The 19,958-nt window shown below is 32.4% G+C and overlaps 6 protein-coding genes across 6 annotated transcripts in view; 3 read left to right on the top strand and 3 right to left on the bottom strand.

Moving 5' to 3' along the window:
* LOC133335151 (laminin subunit alpha) overlaps nt 1-19,958 on the bottom strand; it is a 607,777-nt gene that overhangs the window by 165,780 nt on the left and 422,039 nt on the right. The window lies entirely within an intron of this gene.
* Nucleotides 7,111-7,989, top strand: LOC133335156 (tubulin polymerization-promoting protein homolog). Its single transcript, XM_061543459.1, has 3 exons — nt 7,111-7,169; nt 7,336-7,726; nt 7,801-7,989. Exons 1-3 carry the CDS (start codon nt 7,129-7,131, stop codon nt 7,984-7,986), a joined length of 618 nt encoding a protein of 205 aa, XP_061399443.1. The 5' UTR covers nt 7,111-7,128; the 3' UTR covers nt 7,987-7,989.
* On the top strand, nt 9,847-10,783 carry LOC133335186 (alcohol dehydrogenase 1-like). Its single transcript, XM_061543490.1, has 3 exons — nt 9,847-9,939; nt 9,998-10,399; nt 10,486-10,783. The coding sequence occupies exons 1-3, from the start codon at nt 9,847-9,849 to the stop codon at nt 10,780-10,782; spliced, it is 792 nt and encodes a 263-aa protein (XP_061399474.1). The 3' UTR covers nt 10,783.
* LOC133335161 (probable tRNA N6-adenosine threonylcarbamoyltransferase) lies at nt 10,964-12,186 on the bottom strand. Its single transcript, XM_061543464.1, has 4 exons — nt 12,072-12,186; nt 11,535-12,014; nt 11,268-11,473; nt 10,964-11,210 (listed from the first exon to the last, which is right to left on the bottom strand). The coding sequence occupies exons 1-4, from the start codon at nt 12,184-12,186 to the stop codon at nt 10,968-10,970; spliced, it is 1,044 nt and encodes a 347-aa protein (XP_061399448.1). The 3' UTR covers nt 10,964-10,967.
* On the top strand, nt 17,698-18,488 carry LOC133335163 (chromatin modification-related protein MEAF6). The gene is made up of 3 exons (XM_061543468.1): nt 17,698-17,844; nt 17,901-18,114; nt 18,171-18,488. Exons 1-3 carry the CDS (start codon nt 17,704-17,706, stop codon nt 18,446-18,448), a joined length of 633 nt encoding a protein of 210 aa, XP_061399452.1. The 5' UTR covers nt 17,698-17,703; the 3' UTR covers nt 18,449-18,488.
* LOC133335164 (probable Golgi SNAP receptor complex member 2) lies at nt 18,645-19,364 on the bottom strand. The gene is made up of 2 exons (XM_061543469.1): nt 19,225-19,364; nt 18,645-19,149 (listed from the first exon to the last, which is right to left on the bottom strand). The coding sequence occupies exons 1-2, from the start codon at nt 19,362-19,364 to the stop codon at nt 18,645-18,647; spliced, it is 645 nt and encodes a 214-aa protein (XP_061399453.1).

Genomic DNA, 19,958 nt, shown 5'->3' with positions numbered 1-19,958 from the left:
ACATTGTTTTGACTGGAGTCTGCAAATATGACGTCGAATTGTGGGTACATTAGGGTTATTACTTTATTGCAAACTCGTATCCCAATATTAGATTTTGATGAGTTTTTATTCTATAAGAAAACCTCACCCCCTCACCAACTATGTTGTCAGGGTATTATAACTTTGTATGGCCAAATGAGTTTGTAACGCCGCAATCGTCATATCCCGACTAGCTGATTCGCTCTTGGCATGTGTATCCGTCCGTTTTTCCATTATAATTACAGACACAGTTATGGACCAATCTCACGAAATTTTGTTTCTGGTGAGCTTTGTAGTAAGGGATCTGATCAAGGAACAAACATATCTCTTTTCATGATAATCGGTCAAATGGACACAGAATTATGAACGAAAAATTACAAAATTTGCATTCTATGGCGTAAGTATTTACTCCTGAAGGCCTTAGACCGGAGAAGATGACAGCATACACAAGGGCGAAAATGTGGCTCTGATCGCTTTAAAATTGTACATGGAGTTCAGGTGATGACCAGAGGTATTTATGGCGTGAAATAGACCGAAAACTTAATTTTTGTCTGGTCGCTCTAGAGGGCTCTATTTTAAGCCAAACATTACAAATGTTACACGCGGAATGGGATATAGCCAACTTACTAAATTGGTTGTTTTGATAATGATCGGTCAGTATTTAGCGGGCCAAATGAACCAAGACGTTGATTTCGGCTCAATGAAGAACGCTATTGTATTTGGTAATGGTCGGTTATTTTATTATATTCTGATAAAAAAAGTAAAAAAGTCATAACCCTAGTGTACATACCAACATACATATGTATATTTGTATTACAGCTCGTCTCCTTTTGCAAGCTTTCATTCACGAAATAATATGCCAAAGCTCTAACCTAGAAAAGCACTCATTGACAGCCAGAGATACCGTTGCGTGCGCTGTTGTCCAATTCGGAATTCGCGACTTTGAGCAGAAGAGAATCTTTTGTTTTGCTTTGTTCCAGATTGTGAGTACTTTCATATTTCTTGAGGAGAATTATTGTTGTTGGTTTTTGTTTGTTTGTGAATTTCAAACGTTTCAAATGCTACGACAAAGTGAACACATGAAGTCATCGTTACCAAAATATATCAATTCAAAATTCTTGCTAAAACTTTGGTCCCACTAGACTTATTGTCATTGCCATGGCTAGAAATGACAAAGCAAAAGAAACTTTCTTCGGCCCTGTTATAAATCAAAATCTGATGATTTCATCTCATACATACTTGCATTTATCATCGGCAAATTAAATTCATGTCACTCAAACCGAATTATTTATTAGAAGCCAAATTATTGTGGTAGGATTTTATTTAATTCTTCCATTCCATTTTACCATTACACAAAATGGCGTGAGATTGGTAACACCTAATCCCCAAAGAGCACCGCAAACTAAATTTAACTTGTAATGCAGTTCCTTAATAGAAATAAAATAATATATCTGAATTAAAATTATATACCTAACATTTTTTAAGCAAGCCCTTTTTCGGTACTCTGAATCAGCGTATCCAGAGGGGTGCTCGCCAACCCCAAATAAAACCTTCATATCATGAACTGTCCTGAAAAAGACCCTACCGAAAATTGTTAATAACAATCCACGATCCATATTGAAAGTTCTACGTTAAATTTTCAGCATAGCTGACATTTTTGATTTCCGTAAAACTTTTAACTAAATAAGGTTGATAGAACTGCAACTATTTTAATGGTTTGGATTGACTTGTTATGAACAAATTCAATGACTGCATCATTCGTCGTTTATAAAAATAAACTTACATTTCATCCCGGCTTAACCTCACAACGAGATTTATATTACATTATTCTAACACTAACCACATCATCAGTTCTCGCAAAATTAAATAAGTTTTAGTAAAATAATCAGACTTAATATTTATAATAATTTATATATAAAAATAACATTGATTTTCTTTGCAGTTTACTTTTTTTACTACTTTTAAATATTTTTTAACTATTGTTTTTATTTCTTACATTCATGTTTTTACAACTGGCTAATTTAACACACTTTTAATAGAATACGTTATAATTAATGGTATGTTCCCTTACTGTAAAAAACTACGAGTTTTAAAAAGTTTTTTCGTTATCATAAACGAAAAAAAGGTTATCGTAGTAAAAATAGTAGATTTTTGCAGTATGGGAACAGACCGAATTTGTACAAACTATTAATATTAACAAATATGTAAACATATTCCATTTTTTTGGACATATCATAAATTATATGCTCAAAAATTTGAAAATTTTACAAGTATTTACAAATAAAAAAAACTTCTTCATTTTTATGCCAAAATATCATGAGAACACACTCAAATGTTATTTCCGCATGCGAACACATATGAATGTTCTTCCCAACACCCCACCCTCGCTCCCCCAACTGATGGAAAACACTCACTCATTTCTCCAAAACAGCTCGATATAGAACTTGGTGGACAAGCTTTGCCGTCCGTCAACACGGTTAGTTGTGTATCAACAACAAATCCGCAAAGTAAACGCGCCAACAAACAGAGCAGATACGCGTCCAAATATTTCAAAACAATAAATATTAAAAATAAAGAAATACTATTCAGTAATATTTGAAACCCTAATTGGAACGGAAGTCCTTGGAACAAAAAAATAAAACGATTATGTGAGTTTATTGGATTTATCATAAAAAAATTAAATAAATAAAATACCATTCTAAAAATGGCTACATAGAATGCATCGTTCAGAGAAGTATTTCGGGCAAATATTTATTTGTGAATCCTGACCTAAATTAACAATTTTCTTTCACGACTGTTTATTAGCATCTGGAAGTTTTGTTTATAATATAAAACATTTGAATTAATATGTTCCATATATCTCAATGTCTTCCGTTGTGGTTGTTAACAAAAATGTTTTCAATTATTATGTCAATTATTTTGTGCCGATCAATAGAGGGGGAGATTGACATTTTTATTCATGTCACATCTTTTGTTTGTGTTTTTGTGGGGCATTTATGGCGCCTAGATCGTAACATCCGACCTACCTACATTCAATTTCATTCTTGAAAATGGGAGGGAGGGATGTGTTTACTGTATACCAACAAATACATGCAGATTCCATGGAACGGTAATGTTGGTTATGATGGGGAGGATGGGTATTCATATTTACGCGTCTGCAAAAACAAACATCATCATAAGGTTCTGAGCGATGATGATGACGATGGGTGGCTAGGGGTAATTGTTTTATATCATGCGCAAATTTTATGTACACTCATTTCCCCTAGTGTACATTCAATGCTATGATGCCATAAACAGTGATGGTGGCATCCCCCTTCATGACATGGGAAGTGTAGCTAGCCCCCAACCAGCCAAAAAGGTTCTACGTTGTTTTTGTTAAATCGGTTTAACTTAAGAAGTCCTATTGAATATTTATCAAGTGAAAGTAACAGTATTGCAGAAATACGAGAAGTTTAAACGGATTTTTTAACTTTCAATTTCCTTTCGGGATTTTCTCTTTTACCAATAGAATAGAAGAGATTGGCAATTAAAAAATAAACAGAATTGTTTTGACATATTTTTATTCTTTTGTTTGAAAATGTCATTGTCCATATTTACAGTCAAATTTGTAATAATTTGTACAAAATGCTACACAAAAGATTTAAATTGAGGGAGATATCTTGAATTTTGTATTACTGAGAGTTTTAAAATCATATCGGAAATGTTTTGTATAAGCTAAAGTCAATGGATATAATCATCTACTACATTTTTTCCAAATGTTATCCAAAACATTTCAATTGCAATTCGAGAATTTCGTTTGTAAGTCTGGGTTTATACATGCAACTTTTTTAAGCAACGCTGCTGCTGCTCTCTACGATTCTCTTTTGAATTTCGCTTTTTATACCTCTCACTTCTAAGAACTCAGCAGAGTTGCTTACAAAAGTTGCATGCACAAACCCAGACTAATTGGAAAACTTAATTTGCAATTCATAACATTTCAGTTGCTATTCGAGGATGTAATTGGTAATTTACAGCATTTCTTTTATAATTTTCAACATTTCATATGAATTCCAAAAAAAAAAATCATTTGAAATTCGTATATCTCTATTTGAAATTCGTACAGTTTCATTTGAATTTTAAATAAATTTTTTTACAAATCAAAGAATTCAGTTTGAGATTCATAACATTTCACTTGTAATTCATAATATTTCAGTTGTAATTTGTAACAATTCATTTCAAATTCAAACATATTCTTTGTGTGTTACCTATAATATTTTTCGAATTTAAAATTTTATGTTATGAATAACAAATTGACTGTTATGTATTTCAAATCATATGTTATGAATTTCAAATGGAATCTCTTGGATTTCAAATGGAATTCTTTTTAATTTCAAATGAAATTATATTAAGGAAAACTACGCAGACAAATCTAATGAAAAATGTTAACAGACATTGGACAATTGACGATAATATATATTTAGCAATTTATGGTCAGCAGTTCAATGATCTGTCTTAAATATTGATTTCAACACACAGACGGAGGTGGTTAAATCCACATTTTATTTTGATCAAGAATATGACAAATATAATATGACCTAATGGTGGAGGGTGTAGTAACAAAATTAATTAAAAAACTCCAAGCCGATTACTTGTAACAAAACATTTAATGGGCTAAGTGTCTAAGCTGTGTAACAAATATATTCCTTATAACAAACGAAACAAGAGAATGTTTTTCCCCAATTATTGTACACAGCGCGTAGGTATGCGATGATCATAATTCATTATGATAGCATATAGCAAAAATTAACCGTTTCTCTTTAATAGCATTACTTCCATTTTGATTGTTTCTATACAAAAAAAATGTTTCGTTTTACTGAATGGAGCCAAATAGTGGCATTTCTGTTACGAAATGTTTAAATCTTACATATGTCTGCAATAAATCTTTTATATCATTTTATATCTTAGAAACGACGCGAATTTAATCCCTTTAGGTGTTTTCTTCTTCTGAATAACAAGGCCGTTCAAATGATGTCATATAAAAATACATATATACATACAATGACATAATATACTCATTGCATTCAATGTTATTTATTGTTCGTTCGTTTTAACACTTAAACTAGCGATGGTATTCTACATTTGTTGATGTCAGCGAGGGTAAACAAGAATTTTTTCAATGGAACCACATCGTGTGTACACTTTAACATTGCAATTGGGTATGAGCTCAAACAGTGATAAATAGTTTTGGATGCTTCCATGCACATAATAAGATTATATTACGGAAAAGATTCATTCGATCAATAATTTGACGTTAAATTAAATTTGAATTATAAGAGAATAACAATTGATGCATTGCGAATAACAAAAACAATACTAATTACAATATATTTTAGTTTATTTCACTTCCATTTTAATTATTTTATAACGTAACACACCTCTCGTAATTAGTAACTCAGTAACTACTTTTAAATAACACGGTTCTAATTTTTCAAACAAAAAATAGTTCATGGTGTTGATATGTATTATATTGGTGCATGGATATTGTCAGATATGGCTCTCAGTACGTTATATTTATTCGAACCGGCCGATGTTAAGAATTTTGAATGCCGCTTTCCCACAACATTAGCTTTAGTTCAGTTCTCGCTGATTTAGAAATTATTTATGGCAACCGCTTTTTGGTTTTTTCATTAGGGATATTATACAAATTGCTTCCTAAATGATTTTCAATATTTTTGTGGGATTTATTTCATCTTGAGATAATTTTCTTAATAAATCACAACTATTTATTATTTTTGTTGGTAACATTACAAATCTGTCCTAATGGTTTTAGATCAATTAAAGCTTCCATTATATCAAAACAAATTTCATAACAAAAGGTATCCATTACCTACTTGCTAATTAATAGTTTATATTATATTTTTTGTTTGAGTATTATATTCACATTTTGATTGACTGAAAAACAAAAGTCCATACATTTACCATTTTTAGGAGAGTTTTTTTTTCATATAGAATACCTATTTATTCAATATGAAAATAACACTCCCCTCCACAAAAAAACTTTTGATAAGAATTTTGGTTTTGTTTTGTGGCCAAGTGAATAACGATCTTTATGGTTCGAATACTACACAAAAAGCACACAATAACAAAATATATTACCACATTGGTGTGATGCGAACGACGATATTTAGACTCGTCGTCGTGTATGTAGATTTGACTTCAGTTCTGTTTTGTCCATGATATCATCACCTAAACAAAATTCCGGCAACAGCTCGTACAAAGGGTTTGAAGTATTCGCTCATAAGATAAAAGTTCTTTACAAAACAAATTTGGACAATAAAGAAATTGCTAAAGTGAATTGGTTCGATAACAGTTATTTATTCACCTGCACCACAACTCGACAGTTGCACAAAAACAAAAAAACAAACACCAGGTTTAACTGATTACAAAGCATTGCTGTACTTGGGCATATGAATTAAAATGTTTACAAGTGATAAGGAACAAGCGACGAATTTTACATCCACCGGTTGATATGCCGTATGATATGACAGTTGTAAATCAAACATTGTGTTAGGTCGTGGTAATTTGCAAATCTGCCTATGTTTTGACGAACTATATATGTATGCACGTATGTATATGGTGTAGTTCTTGCTAGACTGTGTTTTTCTGTGCTGTGAAATCTCATATCTAAGGATGTCCGTCCGTCCGTCTTGAGAATAAATTGACATCATACTGTAGCTATGGCATTCAAGTGATTTCTACAGGTTAAGTTATTTAATTGTTGCCAAAATTTCTTTCTTTTTCAATAAAAAATTGGAAATGATGGTTTCTTTAAAGAATTTGCAAGGTGTTTTTTTTAATAAGGCTGTTGTTCTTTAATTTTGTAATCGGGTATTTTAGATACTACGCTAAACATATATAAAATATATTCACAATAAATTTTATTCTAATTGAACCAGATAATGCCGGATACAGCAAAGTGTATTTTGCAATAAATAATGTTCATCGAGACATGTGGGTTGAATCAAATCTTAAATTAAACAATTAATAAAAAGCGTATATTTTATAAAAAAATAGGTATATGAGATTGGGTTTAATTAAAAAAATCAAAATTATATAATAACTTCAAGAACAATGCATAGTATGTCCGCAAGGGTAGCAGCCTACCATCATAGGTGAGTTCGGTGTTCGGTACACTTGCAATATAAAAAAATTATGTATGAATATATTGATGTATAATATTTTAACATTAATTACCGAATTACAACTATGCTAAATGCCTGGTATTGATCATTTCATTCTCAACTGAAATATAATTTTCGTTTTTTTTAATTTTTGCAGAAACAACATGTCCGAAGAAGCAACTAATGGCGTATCCTCCCCATCACCAGCTCCGCCTACCGCAGAATTGGCTGAAATGGCTTTGGAAGAGCCCAAGGTCACATTCCAAGATCAATTCAAAGCCTTCTCGAAATTTGGTGACACCAAATCGGACGGAAAACTGATTACCCTTTCACAAAGCGACAAATGGATGAAACAAGCTAAAGTTATTGATAAGAAAATCACGACCACCGACACCGCCATTCACTTCAAGAAATTCAAAGCAATGAAAATCTCATACAATGACTATAATAAATTCCTAGAGGATTTAGCCAAGACCAAAAAAGTTGAGTTGCAAGAAATAAAAAACAAAATGGCTTCATGCGGTGCTCCCGGAGTTATACATGTTTCGGTAATTATAATATGCTCTCCATTGGAAATAATACATTTACAAGTGGTACAATGTAATTTTTTTATCATTCGTAGGCTGGTAAAGCTGCATCAGCTGTGGAACGCTTGACGGATACTAGCAAATACACCGGTTCCCACAAAGAACGTTTTGATGCCAGCGGCAAAGGCAAGGGTATTGCCGGACGTAAAAATATTGTCGATGATTCTGGCTATGTAACAGGTTATCAAAACAAAGATACCTATCCCGAGGGACAACAATAATCAATTCTCCGGACAGTCATTTTTCCAATAGTGAATCAATATTTATAAGTCTAGTAAAATTTAAGTTAAACAGAAAGTCGCATTCAGAACTAAATTCAACTATGTGTAAGCATACAAATTGCACAACATTCTCCAGTGTACACCCACGAATGTGGTTAGATTTTATGTTAATGTTTTAAGCTCATTTTTTAACTTTTAATTTAAATAAATTGTGATAACATATATGGTTTCTTGTTTATTATTTATTTACATTTGTTACATATAAATGGAAACTTGTACCAATTTTATAACATTTCCCAATAAAATATAATATATTAATTACATCAAATGAAAACAAGTGTATTCATCTATAAGTCTAGGATGGGTGAAAAAGTATATGATACTCTGTTGGCACTATTCCCTTGATATCTGCTACACCAGACTTTATAGCAGCTATAAAATCTAAACTATGCATTTATATTAATTTAATTTTTTTTAAGCTTGATATAAAACATAAAAATATTAACATTAGTGACTAGCATGAACGTCTAATGAAATCAAATCTAATTTTCGAGTTCCTCTTTCTTTTTTTCAAAATTAAAAAAAATATATATCGCTGGCTTAACATGTAGAGGTAACAAGCCCATATTTTACAATTTCCAGGAGAGAAAAAAAACGCAATCAAACTTTTTTTGAATAAAGATTGTTTAAATCCGCAAATGCAATTCGTTTTTGTATTGTATGCGTATGTTATTTGCGTAAAGGCAAAATTGAAAAAATAAGTATTTTTTGGGTAAAGGTAAATTACTGTCAAGAGAAAATGAAATGTGATATATATCCTTAAAAGTGGGCTAATATTACAGTCAATTAGAGCTTTTACATGATGTTTGACCAGCGACATGTGATGAATTGGACTTAGCGCCTTTACTCGTCAATAAAAAACAACAATAACAAATGAGGCAACAATTTATTTAAATCGATGTATTTTGCTTTATATTATACACAACTGTATCAAAATCTCAAGCCAGCGATATGTATGAGGTCAGTAACTTTTAACGTTTTTCCTGCCATCGGAAAAATTAATTAATTGTAGTAACAAATTATTTTGGTTGTATTGTTAATACCTACTGTTACATACTTTAAGTCACATTCTTGTATTGCTGTAATTTAGCTTTAATGGACGGAATGGCTTCAAATTATAATCATAATATAGATATGAATATATAGAACACAGATTTTTCTGCAAAACTATTTAGTTTTCCAATAAATTTAGTAATAATCCCCGCAGGTCTAATAAATAAATTTATTTTTTTTTTTTTTTTTAATTATTTTAGTTGGTAAAACAATATTGTCTTCTGTAATGAAAATTTACCAGCCCCGAAATCGTCTACGTTTTTTGTGTATTTGCGCATAAAATCGTCTTAGCATACGATAATAAAGCATACTACTTTTAATTCTTACTTCGTTCGTCTCATGCAACTATTTTCATTATGTAGTCACATCAACGTTACGACCATTGCTTAAAACACCTGATTGATTATTTCAATCAAACTAAGATCATTACCAAACAACTGAAATCAATATCTAATCTAACACAAACAATAAATATCAGTACAGAACTCAATTCACCTACAACAAACCAGAGCACAATAAACAAGTAACATAACATCACCTGTAGGGTTTATGCAAAACCAATCTTCATAGATCGGATTACTGAATATCAATGATATAAAAAGGCTGCAATGTGGCCTGACGTGACCACAATCGTAGTGAATCCCAAAGCAATACCGCGGTCTATTGTACATTTTTCTAATTAGAATAAAATCACATAGAAAGGATAAACGACGCAATAACCTGATAATATAAAAATATTGAGAAAATATGTCATTGAAAGGAAAACATGCAGTCGTTACAGGCGGAGCTAGTGGCATAGGATTGCAAGTTGTTAAGCAGATGTTGCAGCATGGAGCTGGGGTACATATATTTAAATGCAATAACAATAAACACATATATATTATATTATTTTATTCAGAAAGTCGCAGTCCTGGATATTCAGGATAACTTAGAGGAAATTGTTAGTATGCGACTGGGCTTTCCATCGCAAAGTATTATAGTTTTTAAAATGGACGTTGCAAATCAAAAAGGAATGGAGGCTACATATGAGGAGATTGCAAAGACTTTTGGACATTTGGATATTGTTGTAAACGTTGCTGGTCTCTTTAATGATCAAGACGTCCAGCGAACTATACTCGTTAACTTGGGAGGAATGATCAACTCAACATTGAATGCCTTAAAAATTATGAGCAAAGATCAAGGCGGCAACGGGGGAATTATATGCAATATGTCATCAGTTGTTGGCTTGGATCCTATGTTTCTTGTCCCAGTCTATGCTGCCACCAAAGCTGGTATTATTAACTTCACTCGTTGTTTAGGCGTAAGCATACGGATGAAACCTTTTTTTTCCACTTATTTACCCAATTGTTAATATACGAATTTCTTTTTTCAATCTTTGCCCCACAGAAGGATATATTTTTCGAACGAACCGGAGTCAAAATGATAACAGTTTGTCCAGGTGCCACAATAACAGACATGTTCACCAACTTTACCGAAAAAATACTGTTTCCAGAATTGGGCGATGAATCCTATCGTGTGTTGGATCGCTTACATAAGCAAAGCGCTGCGGACGTGTCTCGTTGCATACTCACTGCCTTAGAGAAGGAAGAAAACGGCGCCGTATACATCATTGAAGGTAAACGGCTATTTCCCATGGAAATGAAAAAATATTGGAGAGGCTTAGAAAAGGAATTACGGGAATAAGAAACAGTGTGTTTTACTTATAAAGAAATGCTTGTTACACACAGTGAAATAATAAATATCCCTACCATAAAAATATACGCCGTTCATTGAGTTATTTACATTCACAGTATCGTCTGTTTATTGACTTAAAATTATTACAAAAATATGCATATGTATCAACAAGATTAGTGTGAGATATATGCAAACTAATCATCACGCCACGTTACTAACACTTCATCGGTACGATACCTTTGTGTTACAAAAGATTCCTCGAAATCCATACGTGTACCGGACTTGAACATTTCTGCCCCAGCATGAGCTATCATCAGACCATTGTCAATGCAATAGCGTTCATCGGTGGCAAATAACTTCCCACCGCGTTCTTCGCACATGATACGCATCATTTCCTGCAGACGTTCATTGCAGCCAACACCACCTACAATTAGAACCTAAACAGTAGATGTCATCATGAAATCGGTTCTATGTAGCCATTTCCCCTCAGTTACCTCATTCGAATCGCAATGTGCCATAGCTCTCTCGGTTATTTCCACCAACATGGCAAATATAGTCTCCTGCAAGGAGTAACAAAGATCAGCCTTAGTGTATTCCGGTTCTTCGGGATCATCGGGTTTCTTTCTTTTGTTACGTCTCTTGCTTGGGTCTGCAATTTCCTCGATGTGAGACAGTAAACCTGAAAAGCTTACATCCATTCCTGCCAAAAAATTCGATTATTTGCATAATTTTAGGCAATTCTATTAACAATCCAGTCCTACCCTTTACTACATATGGCAACTTGACAAATTGTTTTCCCTCCTTGGCCAATTGCTCGATGTTATAACCTGGACTTGGGTCATTGGATAGCCTGATTATCCGAGCAAATCTATCCAAACAGTTACCGACAGCAATATCAATAGTTTCGCCAAAGATGCGATAACGTTTGTGGGAATAGGCAATGACCTGTGTATTGCCACCACTTACATACAGCACTATGGGATTTTTGGCGTTTGTTATTTGCCGACCCATTTCAATGTGTCCTATACAGTGATTGACCCCCAGTAAGGGTTTCTTCCACAACAATGCTAATGTACGGCCGACTATTGCGCCCACCATTAAAGGTGGAGCCATGCCTGGACCTTTCGTATAACAAATTACATCAAGATCCTGTGGCTGAATTTGTGCATCTTTAATAGCTGCCTTTACCAACCCTATGATCTGATCACGGTGGTGTTTTGCGGTTTCTTTTGGTAAGAACCCTGAAAGAGCAATCGAATTGTTATGGCGTACCACCTGAATTTCAACACCAACATTACCTTCTCCTGGCGGTGTGATATACGTCTTTCTGACATTTGCCAAGACATGTCCATCTCTTATTATACCAATTCCTATTTTATTGGCACTTCCTTCAATTCCCAGGGAACAAACCATCTTCAACACGCTCAAAATTACTACAGAGCTCAACCGGACAAAAATAAACGCCTTAGAAAAAAACGGTTGAAGTGACAATGGCCGATAAATATCAAGAATCAAAACAAAAGGACCGATAACGCATTTCCATACACAATTTTTATGATGTGGATTTACGAAATCCTGAAAATAAATTATGTTTTTAAACAGTCTTTACCCAGCAAGCATTTTCTATCCAAAAAATATCAAAAAAGTTACTACCAGGCGATGAAAACACTCGTAGGCGATATCGTATTTTTAACAAATAAGTTATACCGTTTGGGAAGAAATGAACCACGTACTCGTTACCTTTAAAAATTATCTTCTTCGTCACAGTTTGAAGTTAATAAAGCGACACTCCAAAATGACACTGTTTTGTTACCTTAAATATTATCGCCTTAGTCACTTTCAACTTTCACTAAGAAGATACGTTTAAGAAGTGACGAATACGTGTTTCATTTCTTCATTTCTTTTGTTAAAATACCCAAAGTAAAATACATGTATGAATAATGAATAATCTATATTGTGGAAAAAAATCAACATTTAACGCCAAACAAAGATAATATTGATGTTGAGGTTAATACTAAGTAAAACTGAAAACAATATTTAGTTAAATAATGCGTGTAAAATATGTTGTTGACAAACTTTTTTAGGTCCAACAACGACGTCTGGGAAATTTTAGATGGCACATATCTGTAAAAAATAATGTTTTAAAAATTTCAAATTAACACAAAAGTAAGCTGACTTGCCTCTTATTATAGTATATGTTTTAAATCGCTGAAAACTGGGTTTTTTGTATAGTTCCACGCCATGTTATTTCAATTGCTTTTTGATCACTTATAACAGCTTTAATTGCTAATTTACCAAATGATGACATTTCTCTTCCCCCAACACGATTTATTAATATTTTCTTTAAAAAAATTGTATTTAGAACGGTGGCAGAAATTATGATAAAAGTTATATATTATTTCCAATTGATCCCGAACTTCATCTTCTTTTAGAAGCTTTGCATCAAAATTTTTAAAATCGTCGAAAATATAAAACAGCTATGGCAACAATTGCAATTCTTTTTCTAAGGAAGTGGGCATTATGGAATGCCTTATCTCATTCTTTAGATTAATTACTTGCTCCATAAGTGATTTAATTAACATATGTGTGGCCATTTGATTTTTGTTAGTTTCCTTTAAAAAGATTTCCATGGTTTCTTTTCCACTTTTTATTTCAATTTTATGTTCATAAACACTCCGACTTTTAACATCTTTAAGATTTAAGAAAATTATATGTAAGTATTGCATAAAAATTGCATTAGTTTTTAATTTAATTTTTAAACATAAAAAATTATTTTTAATCAATTTGACCGTTTTATGTACTGATAACCGCCGGCAGTGGCTTTAAAAAATTATATAGTTAAATAAATTGATCAATTAATAATAATATAACTCAAATTACCTTGTTTAATGGTTGACATTTCATGATAAATCATTTGCTGACCATTGTTATGATCTAAGTATATTACATTTTCTGCATAATATATATACAGTGAGTGTAATAAGTATTTTGCCTCAATACAGTTTTGACAAATTTATAATATATACACCTAAAGCAAGCATACTAAAGATGTAAAATGAATTATGTATGATGAGATATGTTTGTGGACATATTTAGATCTTATTTCTGCAAGAATCAATGCGAAAGATCTATTGGTCTAGAAGATATCGGCCAAAATCTATACCAACTCAAAAATGATTATCACAAAAAAGTATTTTGCTTTTTATTATTATTTTTGAAAAAATCATTATATAACACACGCTTTGTCTTTTTATCGTTACCATTGCGGGTAACCACATACTAAAAGCGATTTGGCGACGATTCCAATAAACCACGGCATTTTTTCGCGAATATTTTCTCACATTTACGTGCATTACATTCTCCAGCAATATTTCTTTTAATATTTGATAATTTCTCGCCCTAATTTCAAAATGAGAGTATTAAATATAGTCGTCGCGGCTTCAAAACATCCCAAATAAGTTTAGAATAATGAAAAGGAGGTTTTGCCAAATATATCGCGAGGACAGGATTTTAAAAACTGTTAAAACCAAAATCCGACAAACAAATTATTTAAAAATATATCGCGAAACCCCATTTTTCTGACTTTGAAAACTTTATGGTCCATTAATATTGATCTAGGAACCAATATATGTGATGGAAATAACAATAAGGAGGTCAGATTCAAAGATATGAACAGTTCTAAAACAACAGAAACTACAAACAGTACATGAATTTGGGAGAAAACATCATTCTTCGTCAAATACTATTGCGTTTTGAAAAACTGTGGTAGCTGGTGACGAAGACGCATTCAATATTTTACATCCGTTCAACACCATCAGTTGCGAATAAAATACAGCAGTGAATAAACTGGTCGATTTATTTATTTTCGAAATAAGGTGTAATTCTATTGCCACAAAACCGTTTATATCTTTGAATCTGACCTTCTTATTGCTATTTTCGTCGTTTATATGGGTTCCTAGATCAATATTAATGGGCCATAAAGTTTTCAAAGTCAGAAAAATGGGGTTTCGCGATATATTTTTAAATATTTTGATTGTCGGATTTTGGTTTTAATAGTTTTTAAAATCCTGTCCTCGCGATATATTTGGCAAAACCTCCTTTTCATTATTCTAAACTTATTTGGGATGTTTTGAAGCCGCGACGACTATATTTAATACTCTCATTTTGAAATTAGGGCGAGAAATTATCAAATATTAAAAGAAATATTGCTGGAGAATGTAATGCACGTAAATGTGAGAAAATATTCGCGAAAAAATGCCGTGGTTTATTGGAATCGTCGCCAAATCGCTTTTAGTATGTGGTTACCCCCAATGGTAACGATAAAAAGACAAAGCGTGTGATATATAGTGATTTTTTCAAAAATAATAATAAGAAGCAAAATACTTTTTTGTGATAATCATTTTTGGGTTGGTATAGATTTTGGCTGATATCTTCTAGACCAATAGGTCTTTCGCTGTGATTTTACAGAAATAAGATCTAAATATGTCCACAAACATATCCCATCATACATAATTATTTTTACATCTTTAGTATGCTTGCTTTAGGCGTATATATTAGAAATTTGTCAAAATTGTATTGAGGCAAAATACTTATTACACTCACTGTATATATATATATATATATATATATGTTTGCAGTTTGTATTATAAAATATACCTTTATTATATGTGCCCATTATTGAATTTAAGGGAAAGCCGTCAGTAATACTTTTCCGCATCTTTCTATATTATTTGATACAGCAATCAAAAATGTTTCAGGCCGAAGATTTTTCATAATGAAAATTCAGTAATATCCAAAAATTTTTATTCAATGACAAATATTTATACAACGACGAAGCTATCGAATTTCCATCTTCTTTCATTTAACTAAGTAGTTACTACAAACGATAGAAATTGGATAACAATTCATTTGTTATTTTAAAATTACGAAGTATCACCTTTTTACAAAAAAATAAGAGTCGAAGTAGATAATTATTTGGAGATGGAGTTAGAAACTCAAATGACTTTCAGCTGGTATTTGTTTACATATGCACACTCACACTTGTTTACAAAAAGAATTTTTGGAATTTGATATTTATAATTTTTTTTTATTCCCCAAATACGTATTTTCGGTTTTCTCTTGAATAAAAATCATCTAAAAAAGTCAAAAGTATTTCCGCCGCTCAGTGTACATATCGGTCAACTCCATAAAATGAAAAGTTGAGAAATCCGATGATATATTTGTTTTTTTTTTTAATTTCTTTAATAATATGAATTTAACTATATAATGTATAATCCATAATGGCGATAAAATATATTAGACATAAAATTTATTATGAGTATAAAAAGTTGTGACTATACCAAGAACTTTGATACCTAAATGTATTATTTTGCAAAAAGTGAGTTAATCTTTTTGCACTGAGCAACTTATTTAATGACAACATAAACTATTATTACGCCAAAAATATTTGTTTGTCTGCTTTTCCACAGGCAAATTTTTCTTTGGCAAATACTGAGTTTGTAGGCAAGAGGGGTGCGAGGAAGAAAAACAAAAATTTGCCGTACACGCAAATTCTGCTTTGCTCTGTTCGTTGAAAACAATTTTCTTGATATTTCCTTTTGAACCTATTCGCTTTACTGACACACAGCCGGCTTTTGTTTACAAACCTGTTGCTTTAATTTGTGCAAGTGAAATTTAATTTTTAATTCTTGCAATTTATATAATAAAATATATAAAAATATAAAAAATAATAAAATATTAAAAAAATCTTTAAAATGCAAACACTTTTGACTTTTTTTCTTTCTTTTGTATTTTGATTCGCAAATTTGGCAAAGAAAAATTTGCTAATGGAAAAGCAAGCGAAAATTTCAAAAGAGAAAACAAAAAATTTGCCAAATAAAAATCTGCCTGTGGAAAAGCAGACTTTGCAATTTGAGAATTAAAAGAAAATTAAAAAAAGAACAATGGAAATATTTTTGCAATGCTGTGATAGTTTGAAAAGTAAACAAATCTCCAAATTTAGTTTTCCTTTGTTTTTTATTTTTGGATTTGGCAACCGTAAAATATAAAAACAAACAACATGTGAAAACAGTTGCAAATTTTGGTGCATTGTGAACGGTTGTATTTTTTCGTACAAAACCGCGTTGTATCTCTTTAGTTACATCGAGCCATATTCGCCAAAAAAAACGTAACCCTCAAATTGGAAATTTTACAGTAGGTTTCTTTTAATAAATTCAGATTTAATAAAGCTATTATTTTGAAATTTAGAACTATAGTTTTGTTATAAACTAGTTTTATTTTAAACTATAGTTCTAAATTTCAAAATAATAGCGTTATTAAATCTGAATTTATTAAAAGAAACCTCCTACTGTAAAATTTCAAATTTGAGGGTTACGTTTTTTTGGCGAATATGACTCGACATGATGTCGATCATGATTTAAAATAAACCCTGCCATACGATGGTTTAAATTTGTATGGTCAAATGTTATATGTAAATCCGCTTTTAAGAAGGTGGCGTATAGTCAATGGAATTTACGATTAAAATCGAATGGATGAAGTAGTCTAAACACGATTTAAATTTGTTTACAAAAAGACGTGAATTTTGATATTATTTTACATATTTCGAGTTCTGAGGTGATATATATTTGTGTTTGTAATTTTTTTTTTCATAAACGAAAACCTATATTTACACTTGTACCGTTTAGATATTGAAAATCGATCAACGATTTTGTTTTTCTTTCTCGACCTACAAAGCCCTAATGGAATTTTTCCCTTTGTTTTGATTCCAAATATTTATTGTTAGTTTTCTGTTTTTATATTTTTATGTACGCCGTCGTTTATTTTCTGCGGCTTAGAAAATCATTGTTTGTTGTATATGTGGAGGAGCTTTGGCACAATATTTTTGTAATAATTGTACAAATAATAAAACAATTACAATTGTATACATTTAAAATGAGCTCGCCTTCGGTAAAGAATCAGAATGACGCCGCTACTAAGCAGCGAAAATCTACAAAAACAAACTCAACAATAAAAACCAATTTGGATACCAGAGCAGAGTTGGCGGACCTCATCAAGAAAAAGGCGGAAACATCAGTAAGTTCTGGAACAAATTGTTAAAATACAAAATCATTGCATTTCTCTGCCATTAGGAGCAACTGGCCAATTTGGAGCGGCAGATCTATGCATTCGAAGGATCGTATTTGGAAGATACTCAGCTATGTGGCAACATAATACGAGGCTGGGAACGTTACTTGACATCGAATAAGGCAACGAATTCCAAAGCAGACAAGCGGAACAGAAAATTCAAAGAGGCAGAAAGATTATTCTCGAAGTCGTCTATAACATCGATGGCGATTTGCAACCGTAAGATAAATGGGTCATGCCATATGTATTCCAGTAATTGAGTAAATATTTTGCAGCTGAACGTGCCAGCGAATCAGATTCGGTGACAAATGAAGACTCCAGTGACAATCAAATAGTTTTAACACAAAACACAACAACAGCCCATGATGGAGCGACAAGTATAAAAAGTGCTGGAAAGGATGATAAGAGTGACCGAGCATCGACACCGCAACGGGAAACGATTAAAGAACCTGGAACGCCGGGCGGCGGGGCCTCAACAAAGAGTAAACTATCCTCTTCAAGCGTGACGGCAAAGAAAGGTGGTCATGTCAATAAAAAGATCCGTCATCGATGATTTAGAGGAAGGTTGCGGTTCCGTTCGTCGTATTAAAAAAAGCCCGCGTTTGCACTTATCCCACTCAATAATAGTTCGTTCGCCCTCAAGAGTAATTTTCAATTCATACAGCTGCAAAAAAGCACATTTTAGTTTGCTATACAGTTGTTGTGTGTGTATTATGAATAAAAACGAAATGTAGATTAACTCGGAACTCTTATAAAACAACAAAGTATATAACTAGAACTATTATTAGTAGTGTTATAAACATGCCTCCAAACATAACATATTTGTCTTCGACAAAACGTCTTTCGATTAGTTTCATGGTATGGTTTGATAATCCTAAAGTACTGCCTATGGTCATAAGTCTTTTCTGCGCTCCCTTGAGCGTATTTCGTTGGTTCACAAGACTTGTAAGGATATTGCTGCCGGTTGACAACATTTCATCCACACCCTGGTGAGCATTGCCCAATTGCTGGTTATGCTGCAATGCATAGTCGAGGTCTAAGCATGTTTCTGCGTTGTTTGCTGTAAAACGGTGGCTCAGTAGTTGCTCCCGTTCTGAAATTTCCTGTTGCCTCCTTTGTCTTTTTTCACGGTAAAGCTGAAGACTGCTCTGAAGGTGTCGCAGATCATACTTCAATTGATCAACTTTCATTTTGGCCGTGGGTCGTTGTGAGACTGGAACTTTGTAGAGCAGAACATCTAAACGGTCACAATTACTGAAATATTTTCAATTACAAACAGTGTGAAGGAGTGGAACGATGTTCCAGTAGGACCTCGAAGTACACACATACCTATTGACCTGGGTTATTTTCATTTGTATCTCATTTTCCACATCGTAGTTGTCGGGCTGTCCAGCCGTGTGCACCAAGCGTTGAAAACTTTGTTCTATATCTTTCAACAAATGATTGGTTTGGTGATACAATGTTTCCATTACTTGTAAAATAAAAAAAAAAACAGTTGAATGTTTATTATGACGTGTGATACTTCCGAGCGACCGATTAGCAAAAACAAACAAAAGTCAAAGTCGACTGCAATGGCGCTGGTCCGAACGAAACGTAATTTTGAACGGCGACTATGTACGGCATCATCGACGTCTTTAGAAAATCAAAGTCTGAAAGAATTACTTACCGTTACCGGAGTATTGGGATTAATTCTTATTATAATCATATTTGCAAGACCATGTTTTGAAAAACACTTGACATTCCATTCATTTTTCGCGATATTTTCTTATATAATAAATTTGTAAAAATATATCAAATATACCAAACAATCTGTTGAATATGTTTATATGAAAAAATGGCACTATAGTTCCGTTCCAGAACCTAAAAGAATCTACAAATTTTACAAGTTTTGCAACTTTTTACTCGAAAACCGTCCTGACTCACAAAACTAGTAAAACATTGAATCAAATTTAAGAGAGCACAATACAAAATGGCGTTCTCTTTGTAAACTTTTTACTCGAGAAATTTGGCCGAGTAAAAATGGTAATCAGGAAAGCCCACTTCTGATTGGCTGTTATGTTGAT

This window comes from Musca vetustissima, unplaced genomic scaffold (assembly GCF_032173495.1).
Source record: "Musca vetustissima isolate MV318-11 ecotype Yass unplaced genomic scaffold, APGP_CSIRO_Mvet_v1 utg1735, whole genome shotgun sequence".
NCBI lineage: Eukaryota > Metazoa > Arthropoda > Insecta > Diptera > Muscidae > Musca > Musca vetustissima.
Note: the sequence above shows the minus strand (reverse complement) of the source record. Positions and strands in the feature narration are given on the sequence as shown.

Coding starts and splice junctions, on each gene's coding strand:
- LOC133335156 (XM_061543459.1), top strand. CDS start 7,129: ATGCATAGTATGTCCGCAAGGGTAGCAGCCTACCATCATAG. Junction 7,170..7,335: donor GTAGCAGCCTACCATCATAG/GTGAGTTCGGTG, acceptor TAATTTTTGCAG/AAACAACATGTCCGAAGAAG. Junction 7,727..7,800: donor CCGGAGTTATACATGTTTCG/GTAATTATAATA, acceptor TATCATTCGTAG/GCTGGTAAAGCTGCATCAGC.
- LOC133335186 (XM_061543490.1), top strand. CDS start 9,847: ATGTCATTGAAAGGAAAACATGCAGTCGTTACAGGCGGAGCTAGTGGC. Junction 9,940..9,997: donor TGTTGCAGCATGGAGCTGGG/GTACATATATTT, acceptor TATTTTATTCAG/AAAGTCGCAGTCCTGGATAT. Junction 10,400..10,485: donor ACTTCACTCGTTGTTTAGGC/GTAAGCATACGG, acceptor TTTGCCCCACAG/AAGGATATATTTTTCGAACG.
- LOC133335161 (XM_061543464.1), bottom strand. CDS start 12,186: ATGGTTTGTTCCCTGGGAATTGAAGGAAGTGCCAATAAAATAGGAATT. Junction 12,015..12,071: donor TATCACACCGCCAGGAGAAG/GTAATGTTGGTG, acceptor TTGCTCTTTCAG/GGTTCTTACCAAAAGAAACC. Junction 11,474..11,534: donor GTTGCCATATGTAGTAAAGG/GTAGGACTGGAT, acceptor ATTTTTTGGCAG/GAATGGATGTAAGCTTTTCA.
- LOC133335163 (XM_061543468.1), top strand. CDS start 17,704: ATGAGCTCGCCTTCGGTAAAGAATCAGAATGACGCCGCTACTAAGCAG. Junction 17,845..17,900: donor AGAAAAAGGCGGAAACATCA/GTAAGTTCTGGA, acceptor CTCTGCCATTAG/GAGCAACTGGCCAATTTGGA. Junction 18,115..18,170: donor ATCGATGGCGATTTGCAACC/GTAAGATAAATG, acceptor AATATTTTGCAG/CTGAACGTGCCAGCGAATCA.
- LOC133335164 (XM_061543469.1), bottom strand. CDS start 19,364: ATGGAAACATTGTATCACCAAACCAATCATTTGTTGAAAGATATAGAA. Junction 19,150..19,224: donor AAAATAACCCAGGTCAATAG/GTATGTGTGTAC, acceptor AAAATATTTCAG/TAATTGTGACCGTTTAGATG.